This window comes from Cyprinus carpio, chromosome A14 (genome assembly GCF_018340385.1).
Source record: "Cyprinus carpio isolate SPL01 chromosome A14, ASM1834038v1, whole genome shotgun sequence".
NCBI lineage: Eukaryota > Metazoa > Chordata > Actinopteri > Cypriniformes > Cyprinidae > Cyprinus > Cyprinus carpio.
In genome coordinates, this window is record NC_056585.1 from 23,565,410 (window position 1) to 23,579,923 (window position 14,514).

At 40.7% G+C, this 14,514-nt stretch overlaps 1 protein-coding gene across 1 annotated transcript; it reads left to right on the forward strand.

Moving 5' to 3' along the window:
* The first annotated feature begins 4,735 nt into the window (after positions 1 to 4,735).
* LOC109102163 (neuronal PAS domain-containing protein 4A) lies at positions 4,736 to 9,570 on the forward strand. Its single transcript, XM_042770319.1, has 8 exons — positions 4,736 to 5,278; positions 5,642 to 5,805; positions 5,950 to 6,052; positions 6,141 to 6,447; positions 6,562 to 6,671; positions 6,912 to 7,047; positions 7,145 to 8,928; positions 9,039 to 9,570. Exons 1-8 carry the CDS (start codon positions 5,104 to 5,106, stop codon positions 9,065 to 9,067), a joined length of 2,808 nt encoding a protein of 935 aa, XP_042626253.1. The 5' UTR covers positions 4,736 to 5,103; the 3' UTR covers positions 9,068 to 9,570.
* Positions 9,571 to 14,514: the final 4,944 nt, after the last annotated feature.

The window sequence follows — 14,514 nt, forward strand, 5'->3', positions numbered from 1 at the left end:
AAAGGAGGGTGAGAGCACAATGTGCTGGCATGTAGTGCTGGAATTGAGTAGAGAGCTTAAACAGCAAGAGGGGAAAAAAAGACCTTATGGAATTATAGAACACTTTTGCTGGACTATAAATAGATTGGTGGAAATTTTCCTTAAAAACAGTGAAAGAACTGATTTAAAGGGCAAGATATCTGCAAAACTAAAACAAGTACTGACATCTGTCAACGAAAAAGTCATGAATTAGTAGTCACCATTCACAGAAACCCAAAGAGAGATAGAGAGATAGAAATACTTTAACAAAAGTCCACATTTTCCCACTGTTCTGAGCCCTGGGTCTAAAAATACACCAGGCTGCAGGCTGGGGAAGTATCTCTGACAGAAATGGGGAAGGGAGGGAGGTAGTGTGTGGGTGTCTGAGTGTTACATCTGCTCACTCACAACAGTTTATATGAATCAAGCAGCGCACACGGCTGAACAATGCATTAGACAATTTAGACTTAAATGTAGATGATTTAAATGCCACGACAGGTGCAACTTCATCGTCTCTCAGTATACTATGGATATCACAAATATACCCACACTGGCATGATGCGCTGGCCTCTCTTGACTTAAAAGGCAACCCCCATACCCTACTCTTTACCTCTGTCTCTCTTATTGGTTTCATAGACAGCTTCAGTCCTTCCTCTTTCCTTCTTCTCTTCCTCTGGCTTCAGCAGGAGTGGGAGGTGTTGCTAGGCGACAGGTTAGCTCCTTTCTTTCAAGAGGCAGAGTAAAGACCTTGATTCTCTGTGTAAAAATAAACAGCAGTGCAGAGAGAAAGAATCTTGAGATAGAGGACAGGCATACTTCAGCAGCACAAGAGGCCAATGACATTTTGTTTCTCATTCAAGTATTTTTCTAGCTCTTCTTACTTTTGGAGCAGTTTGATTGCACTTACAAAACTCTTTGATGGAAAAGTAGAATTAAACTTGAACAGATGACTTTTGAATTACCTCAACTGAGTCTTAACGTAATAAATATGTATTTTAACGCATGGCATGATGGTTAATTTCAAAAATGCACCATTATTACTGTAATTTTTTTATCTCGAAATTGCCTTCACACAAGTCTCATATTGATTTTAAGAATGAAATTCACAATCTTTTTTTTTTTTTTTTTTTTTTTTTTAATGTTTTTGTCCACTGTGTGTAAAATCAGAGGAGGCTTCATGTGGACAAAATCAACTCAGTCATGCTCTCTGGGCACAGGCTAAATTACATCTTCCTGTTCCCAGGGACATCCTGCTAAAAGAGGGATTTCATACTGGGCATTATCCATTTACTCACATCCGGAAGGCACTAAACTATTATTTTTTGCCCTAGATGCTTAGAAAATCCTGACTGTAATATAATGACCACTACAAAAACTTTTGAAGACATTTTGGAAAGATGTAACACGGGTCTGACAGCAACTATTATAGAACATCCACTCAGAAGCCTTTCTCACCTTTAACTTGATTTTGAATTGAATGTGGTTTAAGACATATTTCACCAAAAAGAAATGTACTCACTCTCAGGCCATCCAATAAGCAGATGAGTTTGTTTCTTCATCGGAATAGATTTGGAGAAATTCAGCATTACATCACTTGCTTTCCAAATCGGTTTCGATTAAACTTTTACATTTGCATTTGAATCCAGTTCATGCACTGGATCCTAAAATACGGTGACCACCCATTTAACTGTAAAGAATTTGCACTCAGTGGTGCTCATTGACTACAACCAATTTACAAGAAATGGGTGCTGAAGGAAACCCCCTCAATATCAATGGTGTTCCATATTATGCCGTCTCTGCTTTGAAGATATCAAACAGCAGAGGCAATTCATACAAACTATACCTTGAGAAAGCCACACAGAAAGCCTTGCATGCTTCAATGTTTCTGAATCACTCTGTGGGCTTGCTCAAACACAAAAACCCACCAACTATTTTAAGAGGTGAAATTTGTTAACTGGTGGCCACTGCCATGGTTTAATCACGGATGGTGCACTGTGATTATGAAGTATCAGTATGGATCAGCCTGATCTATAACCAGCATCAGCTAATGAAGGATTCTGCCACTGAATATGAGTGCATCCTAATTAGTCTAGCAACTACAAGATGTCTTTTCTATCCCATCAAAGGGAACTAAATGTAAAACTTTAATTCAGTGAATCTTGCATTAGTCAATAGTTAGTTTAGAGCTGACCAAATAGGACATTAACTCTGATAATGAGACCCTGGAGGCAAATTAAGGGTCATGTGTACAGCAACACCCTCAGGATTCTTTTGTGTTCAGTGTGTCTTCCTGTCTGATGTTCCCTCTATAATCACATTTGCACAAATTCTGTATAAATGTGATCAGAACTTATTGAAAACATCTCTATTGTAAAGTCTGCTGAAAATAACATCTTAAACCAGTGTATACCAATATGCTGGTCTTCCGTCAAGCTTGTCTGTTTGCTAGATTAAGACAGGATTTAGGCTGGAAGAACAGCTAGTCTATCCTGAGACCAACAAAACCAGCAAACCAGTTTAGGCTTGTTTAAGGGATAGCCTATCACGCATATATCACATAACCCACTGACAATTAATATTCGACCCCCAATTACTCCTCTATCTATTTTTGACAACGAAACACAAATGTGTGATTAAAAAGACTAAATGTGTCGCCGAGGACGGTGAATCTTTCTGCGTGCGTTTGTCAGACACTAGCCATGGACTATTTTTAGAAAAAGCGAACTCTCATCAAGCGCGCAACAGGTTTCAGAGACATGCGGGTGCCTCTGTGACGGATCGGTGAATGAGTGACGAACACGTTTAAATTCCGTATAAAATAGCATGTTTCTGAAAAATAAATAAATAGGCTATTCCTCTCCATTTGTATTTATGTATTTGATCGCTGCTGGTCAATTATCATGAATGAAAATGAAACGCGTGCTTTATTGCATCGTTGAATGACCTCAGCAAGCCACAAGGATAACACTGTGGTAACTTTCCTAAAAGCACTCGAGTTTCTGCATGTTGCTAAAAATAGCTCACCTTCACTAAACAGACTACTTCGCTTCCTCTTCAGAAAAGGAATAGACTCGAATGGCAGAACCGCAGCGAGGGCTGGAGTCTCTCTGCACGAGACTGTAACACTCGGCTTGTCGGAGATTATGGATGGAACAAACTGTCCAGAGAGGATGCAAAGAGGCGTCAGTAGAGCTTGTGATATAAATGAACAATTGTTTGACAGGTGTTTTTACGTTAATTAGGGGAAACCAGGGAGTGGTTTCAAGTTTAATACCAGTTTAACCAATTACATGAGCTACATGGGTAAAATGACACAGCCACCACCCAGAGGTTCGGTAGTTTAAAGCAAAATTTCATATGTGGTTTATAATTTGATTTGTGATCATAACTGACATTAGATAACAGAGAATGTTGACCGTGTAGACAGAATTTGAGAGTGTAGTCGTTAACCTATATTTTATGCATTGCTTTCAAATTTGTGTTTTTTAAATACGTTTTCTTATGTGTTTACCATGTTGAATTAAAATGTGTAAAAATAGCACAATACCAGTGTTACCACAATATACTTTTGTAATTTGCAATGTATTAATGCAATTTAAACAAAATATATTACACTTCCCGGATACATTGGGTATTTTAAGAGATATCACTCATGAACAAAATCCATTCAGTGAGTTAAGCATGTTGGATAACCCTACCTGATGTCCATTTAATTCTTAAACTTATTGTCTCATTCAGACTGCCTTCGTCAGGAGCATCTCAAGTTCATAATGGAGCAACCAATTATGTGTCCCCTATTACTGTGACTACATATTGCGCTGATAGATTCTGAGTGAGCCATTGGCTCTTCCCCACAATGTCGCCTTACGCACACAAACTCATAAGACATAACTAAGTGCTGCTGTCCTTGTCTATGCGCGCCCAATGTTCCCCTTATAAGGACAGAAATAAAGCATTTAATAATAATTAGGCAGAGATTTCTGTGTTCTCGATTACCCCATGCACTACTGCATTTAAAGTCATCATAAGCGCAGCGCATTGTCACGCATGCTGTCAGAGCTACTACAAGCTGCCATTTTGTGAATGTAGGCTACTGTATATCCCTTAATATATTCTGTCGTCACACAGCTTGTCAGATGTGGAAACTGATGCAAATAAAGCAGCAATGCGTGAAATTACAGCACTAATGTCAAGGATTGCATCCGTGCTTCCATGCAAACACTTTCTGCATCTATGAACATTCTATGCAAGACATTGGAATAGCCTACAACACGAAGATCATTTTCTGAATCATATCTGAACTCGGTCGGTTGGAGGCAATCAGCACTGCCAAGAGGATTTGGGGAGAGTAGTCCTCTATCTAGTTCGTATGCAGCTCAGAAACAGAACCCCCCTTCTCTGTACACGTCTATACACCGGAGTGCGGTGACTCCGTCTACGTTTCACTCTGTCCCCGCCCATTGCTCGGTTTTGTCCAAATCGGGCTTTTTGCGTCGCCGGAGCTCCCGATTTCAAGCCAACGTCATCAACGGAGAGAGGGGATGCTGACGTCGGAGCAGAGTCAGAGCTCACGGTTTGGGAGGGGTGAGACGAGTGAGATTCAGTATTGCTTACACTGATATGAAACGTATAAATCCCCCTGGCCCCCCTTTTACTCCATACCCCTCCCCTGCGCTCTTTTTTACGTCGGTGTTGGCGCGTTGGGAGCCCCCCTACACTGGTGAAGCCCCAGCCTATATAAGTTACCGGCTTGCAATGTTACTCCACCAGATTTACGGACTCCGGATATCTGGGCGAGAAACGGCTCCAGCAGCAGCCGACTGACTCAATCTCCGACCCGGAGAAAAGATCCATCCAGCCTCCGGTCCGCAACCTGAGCCAGGCGCTGTGGCGGAACCGCGGGGGGAAACCCGGGACAGGCAGGCGAAAGGAGAAGAGCATACGTACTCTGGACATGTGCTGAGATGACACACCTGTGAACGCGCCTAAACTCTTTTGGGAAGGAGCCTCACACTTTTCTCAACTTGCACCCTAGTCTACACTTTCAGCGAAGCTCAGTAAGAGTCCTTAGCGTCAGTCACCACAATGTATCGGTCCACAAAAGGAGCGTCGAAAGCTCGAAGAGACCAGATAAACGCGGAAATTAGGAACCTGAAGGACTTGTTGCCCATCTCCGATGCGGACAAGTCTCGTCTGTCCTATCTTCATATCATGTCACTGGCTTGCATGTACACGAGAAAGTCTGTCTTCTTTAGTCAAGGTAAATATAATTTCAGTTGTTTTGGAAAATATAAAAGTCTTTTCTGTAATCCTTGAATTAGGGTTGAGGAATTGCTGCATTTTAGGCTCTTGTTGCCACGAGTTGTTGCAACAGGTGCATCTTGATTTTTTTAACACTATCTGAGCTGCTTATGCGTATAAATATACGACTAGAGAACTATGTTTAAGATACAAAAGAACATGTAGTTCAAACTGCGCTTTAAAACGACATTTCTCTCCATGGTGCTGAAACAGAAACGCTGTCCATGGTGCTGAAATTAAATCGTGCTATCGCATTTGTGGATTTGCTTTTCTTATGAATGAAATGTAATAGTTTATTCAGACTTAAAATTACTTTTTTCAGATACAGCTGCAGATAGCAGTGCTGAGGAAACTACGGAATTCCTCACATTTCATGAACTGAATGAGTTGGTACAAATGATGCCAGGTTTTCTTCTGCTATTGACTGGAGAAGGCAAGTTACTGTACCTGTCAGACAGCGTCTCTGAGCATCTCGGACACTCAATGGTGAGTGAAACAGACAAAAAAGTTATTCTCATTAAATGTTTATAGATACCCTCCCCCTTTCATCTCAAGTTATTTCAGCCTATTCATAAGCAATATGAATGAAAGAGGAAGTTCACCCACATTGTATTCTTTTTGAATATTTAGGTAGATTTGGTCGCTCAAGGGGACAGTGTGTACGACATAATAGACACTGCAGACCATTTTATTATGAGGAGTAACTTGGTGCCTCCAACTTCACCTGACACAGGTAAGACCTTAAAAAATGGCACACATTTGAGATATACATACATATGAGATATCTATGTGCTCATTATTTTTGTGCCTTTCCTCTTTAGATCGTCTGTTCCGCTGCAGATTCAACACCTCCAAATCAGTGCGTAGGCAGAGTGCAGGCAATAAGCTCGTTTTAATCCGAGCCCGCTGCCTGTCACAAACTCCCACCGAGTCTTCCCCAGGAGCCTACTGGACTTCCAACCCAGTGTGGATATGTTTCTGTGCTCCTCTGGAGCCTCACACTTCCCAAGGTGGAACTGCCCCAGACAGAGAACCACCTTCAGCTCCAGCACTAGAGAGCAGCTTCTTCCTGCCATGTTTCCATTCTCAGCACAGCCGTGACATGAGACTTCAGGAAGCACAAGACAGGTGAGGTTAAATGACTGAAGTCATTTTATAAAACTGTGATGTACTAACAATAATGTGCTTTGAAAAAAAAAAAAAAGAATTTTCTTACATTTTCCCTTTTTTTTCTACTTACAGTGTGAATGTTTATTTGGGTCTAAATGTGGAGACTCTGCGATCCCAATCTTGGTACAGCTTCCTGCATCCTCAGGATCTTTCACATGCCTCAGCTCAGCACTGCAGCCTATGTGAGTCTCACTCCTGAATGACTAAACACACAAAACTCAGCCACATTTGCTTGGTTAGGTCCAGCATGAGCACTCTTCTAGCTCACAGTTGTCTATCAACATTTGACACTTACAGAAAGCAATACAGAGTAATGTGCATCTGCAGTAAAAAAGCACTTCTGACCAACCATCAAGACATGACACAAAACCTTGCAAAAAGTTGAAAATGTCTTAACTTACCCATCTTTTTACCACACACAGTAAAAGAGGGAGGAGAGGGCAGGGCTGAGATGGTGGTCCGTGTAGAGACTGCAGATCACTCATGGGTCTGGCTTTACATGGTCTTGCAGCTGGAAACTGGGGAAACCCCTATTGTCAGTAACAATTTCATCATCAGGTAAGGCTCAGCCTACATCTGTTAAGTCAAGAATAATGGCTAAAACTGAAATAAGTAAGAATATCATTAATTCTGTGTCTCTTTCTCTTTGCCACAGTGAGACAGAGGCTTGGTCAATCAGGCAGCAGCTGAGCTCTGAACAAACCCAGCTTTCCTTGGTGCTGGGCTCAAGCACTTCCCAACAAGAAAGCCTAAGCTTACAGAGTCCAGAAACACTCTCAAGCCCTGACCAAGTGTTTACACCAGGAAGCAGTGGCCTCTCTGGTCAGTCATTTGACTTCAGCACGGCCACATGCAGTGCAGGATCTACTGAGGAACAAGGTGGAAGCTCCTCAATGGAGCCTGCACAACTGGAGAGTGGCCCACGTTCCAGTCTCTCCTCTTTGGAAGAGGAGAGCTTCTTCCAACATGAGCCCAGTGAAACTGTGGCCAGTCCTTCTTCTGCATCATCTCCCATTCCAGTCACGGTTGCAACAGTGTCTGACTTGGACTTCCTCACTCAGAATATTCTGCTGCCACCGGCATTCCAAATAGATCCTCTTCTACCAGCCTTGCCCCTTCCTCTTCCACCTGTGCCTACCTCCCAGGCCCAACAGACCAAGGAGTTTGTGTGCACACCCCCATACACACCTCAACTAGGTGGAAGCAGTTTCCCCTTTGGGGAACCTCATTTTAGCTTTGATCCTACCGGGGCTACCTCACCACCTCCCCTTGCTCCAACTGCAACAGTAACAACGACAATGGCTCCATCTCTTTCTCCATCTGCGCCATCAAACCCACAAAGCAGTCCACCTCCTCCAACGACAACACTCTCAACTATTTTGCCTCTCAATATAACATCTCCGACCACAGAGATCCTCTTCCCAGTGGAGCCTTGTAGTGGGTCGCTCTATGAGAAACTCCCTCCTACTCCTGACAGTCCAGGTGATGGTGACTGTACAGTTATGACTTTACCAGAAGTCCGTGGTCCACTGTATGTTGACGTCCCCCATGGGCCACTACCTTTTCCACCAGAAGGTCTCCTCACACCTGAAGCCTCACCTGGAAAACAGCCCAGTCTACCCTTCTTCTCCTCACTACGTGAGAGAGAAAAAGAGAGAAGGGAGATCTCGCTTTTAGCCCAGCACATCAGCACACTAGTAGAGGGCTTCTACCTAGATCCACTCCTGACCAAGCTGGTTCCTTCCACCATTTCTGAACGCTCTCAGTCTCCATCTCTTGATTCTGCGGGAACTGATTCAATCCCACTGTTGGGTGAATTCTACCCACTGAAGTCCTGGAAAGGCCTGGACCTGCCCATCTTCCCTGATGATGACTCTCTGTTTGAGGAGAGTGTCTTGGAGACCCTTCTGCAGGACCTCACGTCCTCCGCTCCCCTCTCACCGACACCCTCTTCCTACTCCCACTCCAGCACCCCCTCCTCCCCCTCCAGTCCTGAGTGCTGGTGCCCACCCTTGCACTTTGACGGGGTCTCTGCTGTGAGTGCCGGTCACTTCTGTAGCGTCCAATCGGCGCACTGTAACAATGAGGCCGGGCGAGGGGCTATGATGTCGCCAGTCAACACAGGCAACATGGCAGATGGGAAGGCGGCAGGTGAAGTTGCTATGGAGACAGAGGTAGCATCATCGCCTCTGTTCACGGGCATACCAACATCTCCACCACTGCAGCTGACTGCCTCCCCCACCACCCCAGTTTTGTTGCCTGTCTCTTCGCCTGTCAGCCCCGCATCGCCCGGCCTGCCCTGCGCCCAGTCCCTCCTCGAGGAGCTGGCCGCCCTGGAACCCATGTTTGGGGCAGGTGCCTCGATCACCCCCGGCTTGGGGCAACAACCTGAGTTGTATCAACTCCAAATTCATGCACCGCAACAGTGCTTCCGCAAAGGTGAGAGCTGGCCTTTTTGCTGATCACTTTGCTTTGTTGCCATTTTTGTCAAACTGATGTTATTATTGGTTTTAACATTTTGTCCCCTGTTCATTCTTTTTGTCTTTCAGATGGGAGTGGAAGTGATCCTCCGTTCTAAAATAAGTCTGTGACTTACTTCATTAAGTATGGCATATTGTCATATTTCATGGAGCTACTTTTGCTGAAAAGTGAATATTAATTAACTATATAAATATATACATAATGTATATAGTGCCAAAAAAGACTTGAACTTCCTCAAATCCATGGAGAGTAAATCATCATGTTCACAATTGTTCATCTAATTATCCATTCATTTGTGTTAATAATGGTGCAACCCTTTGGTAGCAATGCAATATACTAGTCTTAAACAAGTCCTAAGAGGACTAAGAGATCAATTTATGTCTTTCTGCTATAATGTAACATGAGCTTATGAGTGAGAGTTACAGCTCTGACTTTGTAAGTGTAAACTGACTTACAGACTTGCATTTGTATTCACCTTGTAGTGAAAAACCTCAGTTGTGAACTTTGAGGACATGAAAAAAGATTAACCTTTTAGTAAGAAACAACAGAGAGCTCAACGCTTGTCATCCAGCATCATACACACAAAGCCCAATGTGTGTAAAGTATCACATAATAAATCAATATTTGGTATTTCAAAAAGTGACCAGTTTCTAAAAGTATCAATATCAGCATGTTTACCACAGCTGATTCACTTTACTCTTCAATCTTCCAGCTCAGTAACCATAAAGTCAGACACAATAACAAAAACGACTGAATTCAGACTACATTGGGCTTTGAGTTTGTGAATGCAATTCTTGGACATGTCATTTCAAATGTGTTTCAATGTGATGTACAAATGTGAACAAATTCCACTTTGTGTGCAACAAGTCAAGTTTTCACATTGTTGTCCTACTGGCCGGTGGACACAAGCTGCAGGGGAAGCCGCCAGGGAGAGGGACAAAATATTGTGCATGGCTTTGCATGCACGGACATTACTGGACTTATTTCTAGCTACTACTGAGGGACGGAGTAACAAATCCATTCAACTGGCTACTCCGATGGACATAGCTAGAAGGAATTGCACTGGACCTTTGCAGCATCAATATTTGTAATGCTTGCAATCTGCTGAAACTCTTGTGTGCCTGGCACATCAAGAGTTTGCAGACCTAAGTGAAACAGCACCTTTATTCAGTGAATACCACAGTGACATCGTAACTTTGCTGTTTGCGGTGTGGAGTGGTGACAATGATTGTGTGAATGATCGATTCTTCTTTTTTGAGAGGGGTTAAAAAAACAAAGCAAAGTTTTGTTTTAAAAAATGAGTGAGAAAATATGGATGGGGTTCTATTTCTATTCAGTTTCTAATCGACACGGGTTGAGAATGGTTCTATTCCCATGGTGTCGACATGCTAACGTAGAGTTGTCTACGGTCAAGTAAAGGATTGATTCCTATGTTCTAGCTATTTACATGCTAAGTTTAAAAATAAGTATTTTATTGTATGTATGCTGATTTACAGGGTGCTTGGTGCACATGCCTCTAGTTAGGCATGATGCGGAATGGTTAAAGATTGTAATCATTTGTACATTTGTACAAACAACCGTCTGTACATATCAGAGACATTTCTATCGTATGAGATGAAAACATACTTGACATATGCTATTTATGAAGAATGGACATTGTGGATCAGTGTTCTTTTGTGTCGCTGATAAGTGTATTTGATCGTCAAAACAGAGGCATTTATATTAAAGTGCACTTAAAAGTACTCATGTGTCGGCTTCTTATTTCTCCTAATGCCTTCCCTTTGCTAACCACTGTCCTTTCCTCGCTCCCATTACTCCATCACCATTGTCGCTGTATCCCTTCTTTTCAGAGCGTTCTCCTCACTCTTTCCCCGGAGCGCAGACTGCTCAGCAACAGCACTGACGCACACTTGCGATGAGACGCTATCTGACTCAGACTGACGCACACACTTGACATAGAGGCACTCTCACAGACTGCCAGCTTCCCGTTTTGACGCACTCACGTACTGAATGCCACACGCACGTAGCCCCCCCCCCCTCTTTTTCTTTTTTTTCTCATTAAATGTACCTGCTATTTTTGACGTCGCATGACAGCGTTATCAGATTCCATATATGGGCTTTCCTGCTCAGGGGCACCAATTTTAGTCCACTCCTCCCTTTCCTCACAGCATCCTTCCCAATAAGGAGAGAGACAGTGTGTGAGAGAGAGGAGAGCTGTGTTGCTATGCTAATGAATTTAACGCACAAGGGCCAGTCAGCCAATTACAGCAACCGATGTTAAGTCACCAAAAGATGTGATTCAAAGCCTCCTCCCAATTCTAGCTCTTTTATGTAAAGCACAATCCCCTCTAACTCTTTTCTCTCTCTCCCTCTTTCCTTCTATTTTTAGGCAATGCACCTTGGGGAGCTTAAATATAATCAAGCATCATAAGTATAGTAACCATCTGTCATAAAAGAGTAGAACCAAGCTGTGCGTCAGCATTTGAACATTTTGTTCCAGCCTCTTATTGCTCCCCCATTGCAGCTTATTGAGACTAAGCAGTGTCACAGAAACCCAGATTGGCTCTCTCACACCATCTGGTGTCAAATAGAATGCATCTATGTAGTAATCCTAAGAATATAGCATCCTAAAATTAGGATAACAGCATTTGTTAACCATGAACTAAAACATTGGGGGAAATCAGTTAACTATATTACATCCCATATGAATGATTTTATTTTCACAAATCAATGCTTACGATGTACAGAAAGATCACTGAACATAGTTTTTTTTTTCTGTTCTTTTCTATCTGTGAAAATTACTATTCTTAGATGTATTTCCTAAATGTATTTCTAAAAAAATTACTATTCTTAGACGTATGGTTAAAAATAAAGGTATGATGATACACATCATACATCTGAAATACAAGTAATGAATGTTTGTCTAATGTTGAATCTCAGTGTAAAAAAAAAAAAAAAAATGAACAGCCACTAGATAGAGAGAGAGAGCATTTAGTAATCTGTGTGTTTGTACATATAGCAAACAGAGACAATATTTGTAGTGGTATATATAATAAACTATAAATGATATAAAATATAAGATAAACTACAACTGATGCCCCCTATTGAAATATACAGTGCACACACATTAGAAAGTGGAAGAGATTAGTATTCTACCCAACACTTTTTCTAGATCAATTTAGACCACTGTAAACTTCATATGTGTATTTTCGTTTGTGACATGACATGTAAAATGAAATTCATTACAGCACATCAGCCGTGGGGTGGCATGGTTTATCAAACAGATATGTAACAGCTATGTAACTGATTGCATTCATTATGCAGAAAGACTTTTGAAGTTGGTAGAGGTAGCTGACAAAGTCTAGTTCACATCAAAGCAAAGCCACTCACTTGGGCTCGAAGACGATCAGTCAGAAGCCAAGATCAGAAGATAAATTTTTCTCAGATTATAGACAAAAGCATCTAGTTATGACTGTTTGAAAATGATATGCACATAGGGACACATATCTAGCTGGACTGTCAGGCTAAAGACATTTAGCTCACAGGAATATGCAAAGCACACTCCATTCAGGATGTAGAGGAGAGGAGGTAGTTACACTCTCCAAAGGATGATTATCTGTGTCTGTTAGCAACCTGCAAACAGTCTTTAAAGATGTAGTGCCACCATGTGGACATTCAAGGAGCCTTCTGTGAATTAAATTACAATTTTATGAAAAGTCAAAAAAATTAGATTAGCCGAAAATAGGCGCTCAGATCTAGTAAACAAGGAAGCAGGTACTACTTTACAATAAGGTTCTATTAATTCAAATCAATTAATTACAGTTATCATGAAGTAGCAGTGAAAAATACTAATACTAATGTACTAATACATTATTTAAATCAAAATTACATATTTTAATATTATTTAAAGGACCTGAGATAACATGAACTAACATTGAACAATTGTAATTCTATCAACTAACGCTGGCAAAGAATAAATAGGCTACTGTAATAAATGTATTGCTCATTGTTAGATAATAAATTAACTTACATTAACTAATGGGACATTATTGTAAAGTGTTACTTGAAAGTATTATTCATTCTCCAGTAAGAAACCCAATGGAAATAAAGCTTAACTAATACTAGAACAAATCTGAAAACATTATAATATGGAAATATCTGAATGAAAAACGTTTCAATGTAAAGATGCAGATTCAAGAGTTTACAAAATAACTAATAATCAATGCTGAGAGAAATGCAATAGGTAGGCTACAGTACACATGAGGTAAATATGCATTAGAACAGATACAGAGGTGACTTAATCAAACTACTAATTAAAACTACTTAAATAAGCAGTTTTAATTTCATTTTGTTTAATGAAACAAGCCAAATTAATACTATGACCCTTTCCACCCTTTCAGAGTTTTCCCCCACATAAATATGAAAGCAATAAAGAATTCATTAGCCTATGCATTCAGAATAATGATGTGTATGCTAACTTTTACCTCAGTCTTATAAATAAATTGGAGGTCTCATTTTACATTCAACTAACCTGGAAAGTCTTTTCCATTAAGTCTCCACTTGAGTGTCTTCATCTTCAAATTGCTGCCCATTTGGTTACACTCATCCTCTTCTGCAGTTCTTTGAAGTGGAGTAGACGTTATCTTCCAGCTCAAATTGCATCTCAGCATCAATTCAGCTTATGTGGAGCAAACTTCTTCTAATGTTTGGTATTTCTAAGAAAATTGTACAAATGTACACATTCAGATTCAACAAGAAAATTCTTGTTATAATTTACATGTAGTTCAGACTGCAAATAAACATTCAATATGATAGTAGGCTACTCATCATGGCGGTGTATAGCTCACTTTTACTTTTGCACGGACTCTGGCTACAGTTAATATGTACAAGATTTGCTAATTTTTTTAATGACTCAGGCAATTCCAATCTTATATTCACTATAAAATGAGAGGAAATAGACTTTAGTCAGGAAAGACGCCATACTGAAATTTACGCGGATGAAAACAAGGCTGTGTAGACAGTGTTTACGACTGTATAAAGTCACTAGATCGTGTATATTTAAAAACTTTAAAAACTGTTTTATGGTCTTTTGTCTACTGAAAGCTTCTTTGGAAAGATAAGCTGAACAACTGGCATGTTGTTAAACTACAGTACGAATCCACAAAGCCATCCAAAATTGCGAATTTAACTTATGCGCAAAATTGGAATATGCATTAAAACAATTGCGAATAAGCACCGTTTCCATCCAACGAGTCAAGAGAACAAAATCGTCACTTCCTGTGAAAAGTAGGAGAAGCCACTGAATATAATAATTTTCATATATCCTATAAGCTACGCTTAAAAATTTAGCAGTTATTTAGCAGTTTAGTTGTTTCAATGATTTTTTATTTTTTTTTTGGTTTCAATTTGACACAACTTGCAGTTTCTGAATTTGTTCATTCAACTTAATGTTTTAAGTTTACACTGTCTCAAATAGTTTGCAAGTTATCTGAACTAGAGTATTTGCCCCTCAACTTAAAATTCAATGTGTTAATCAATATCGTG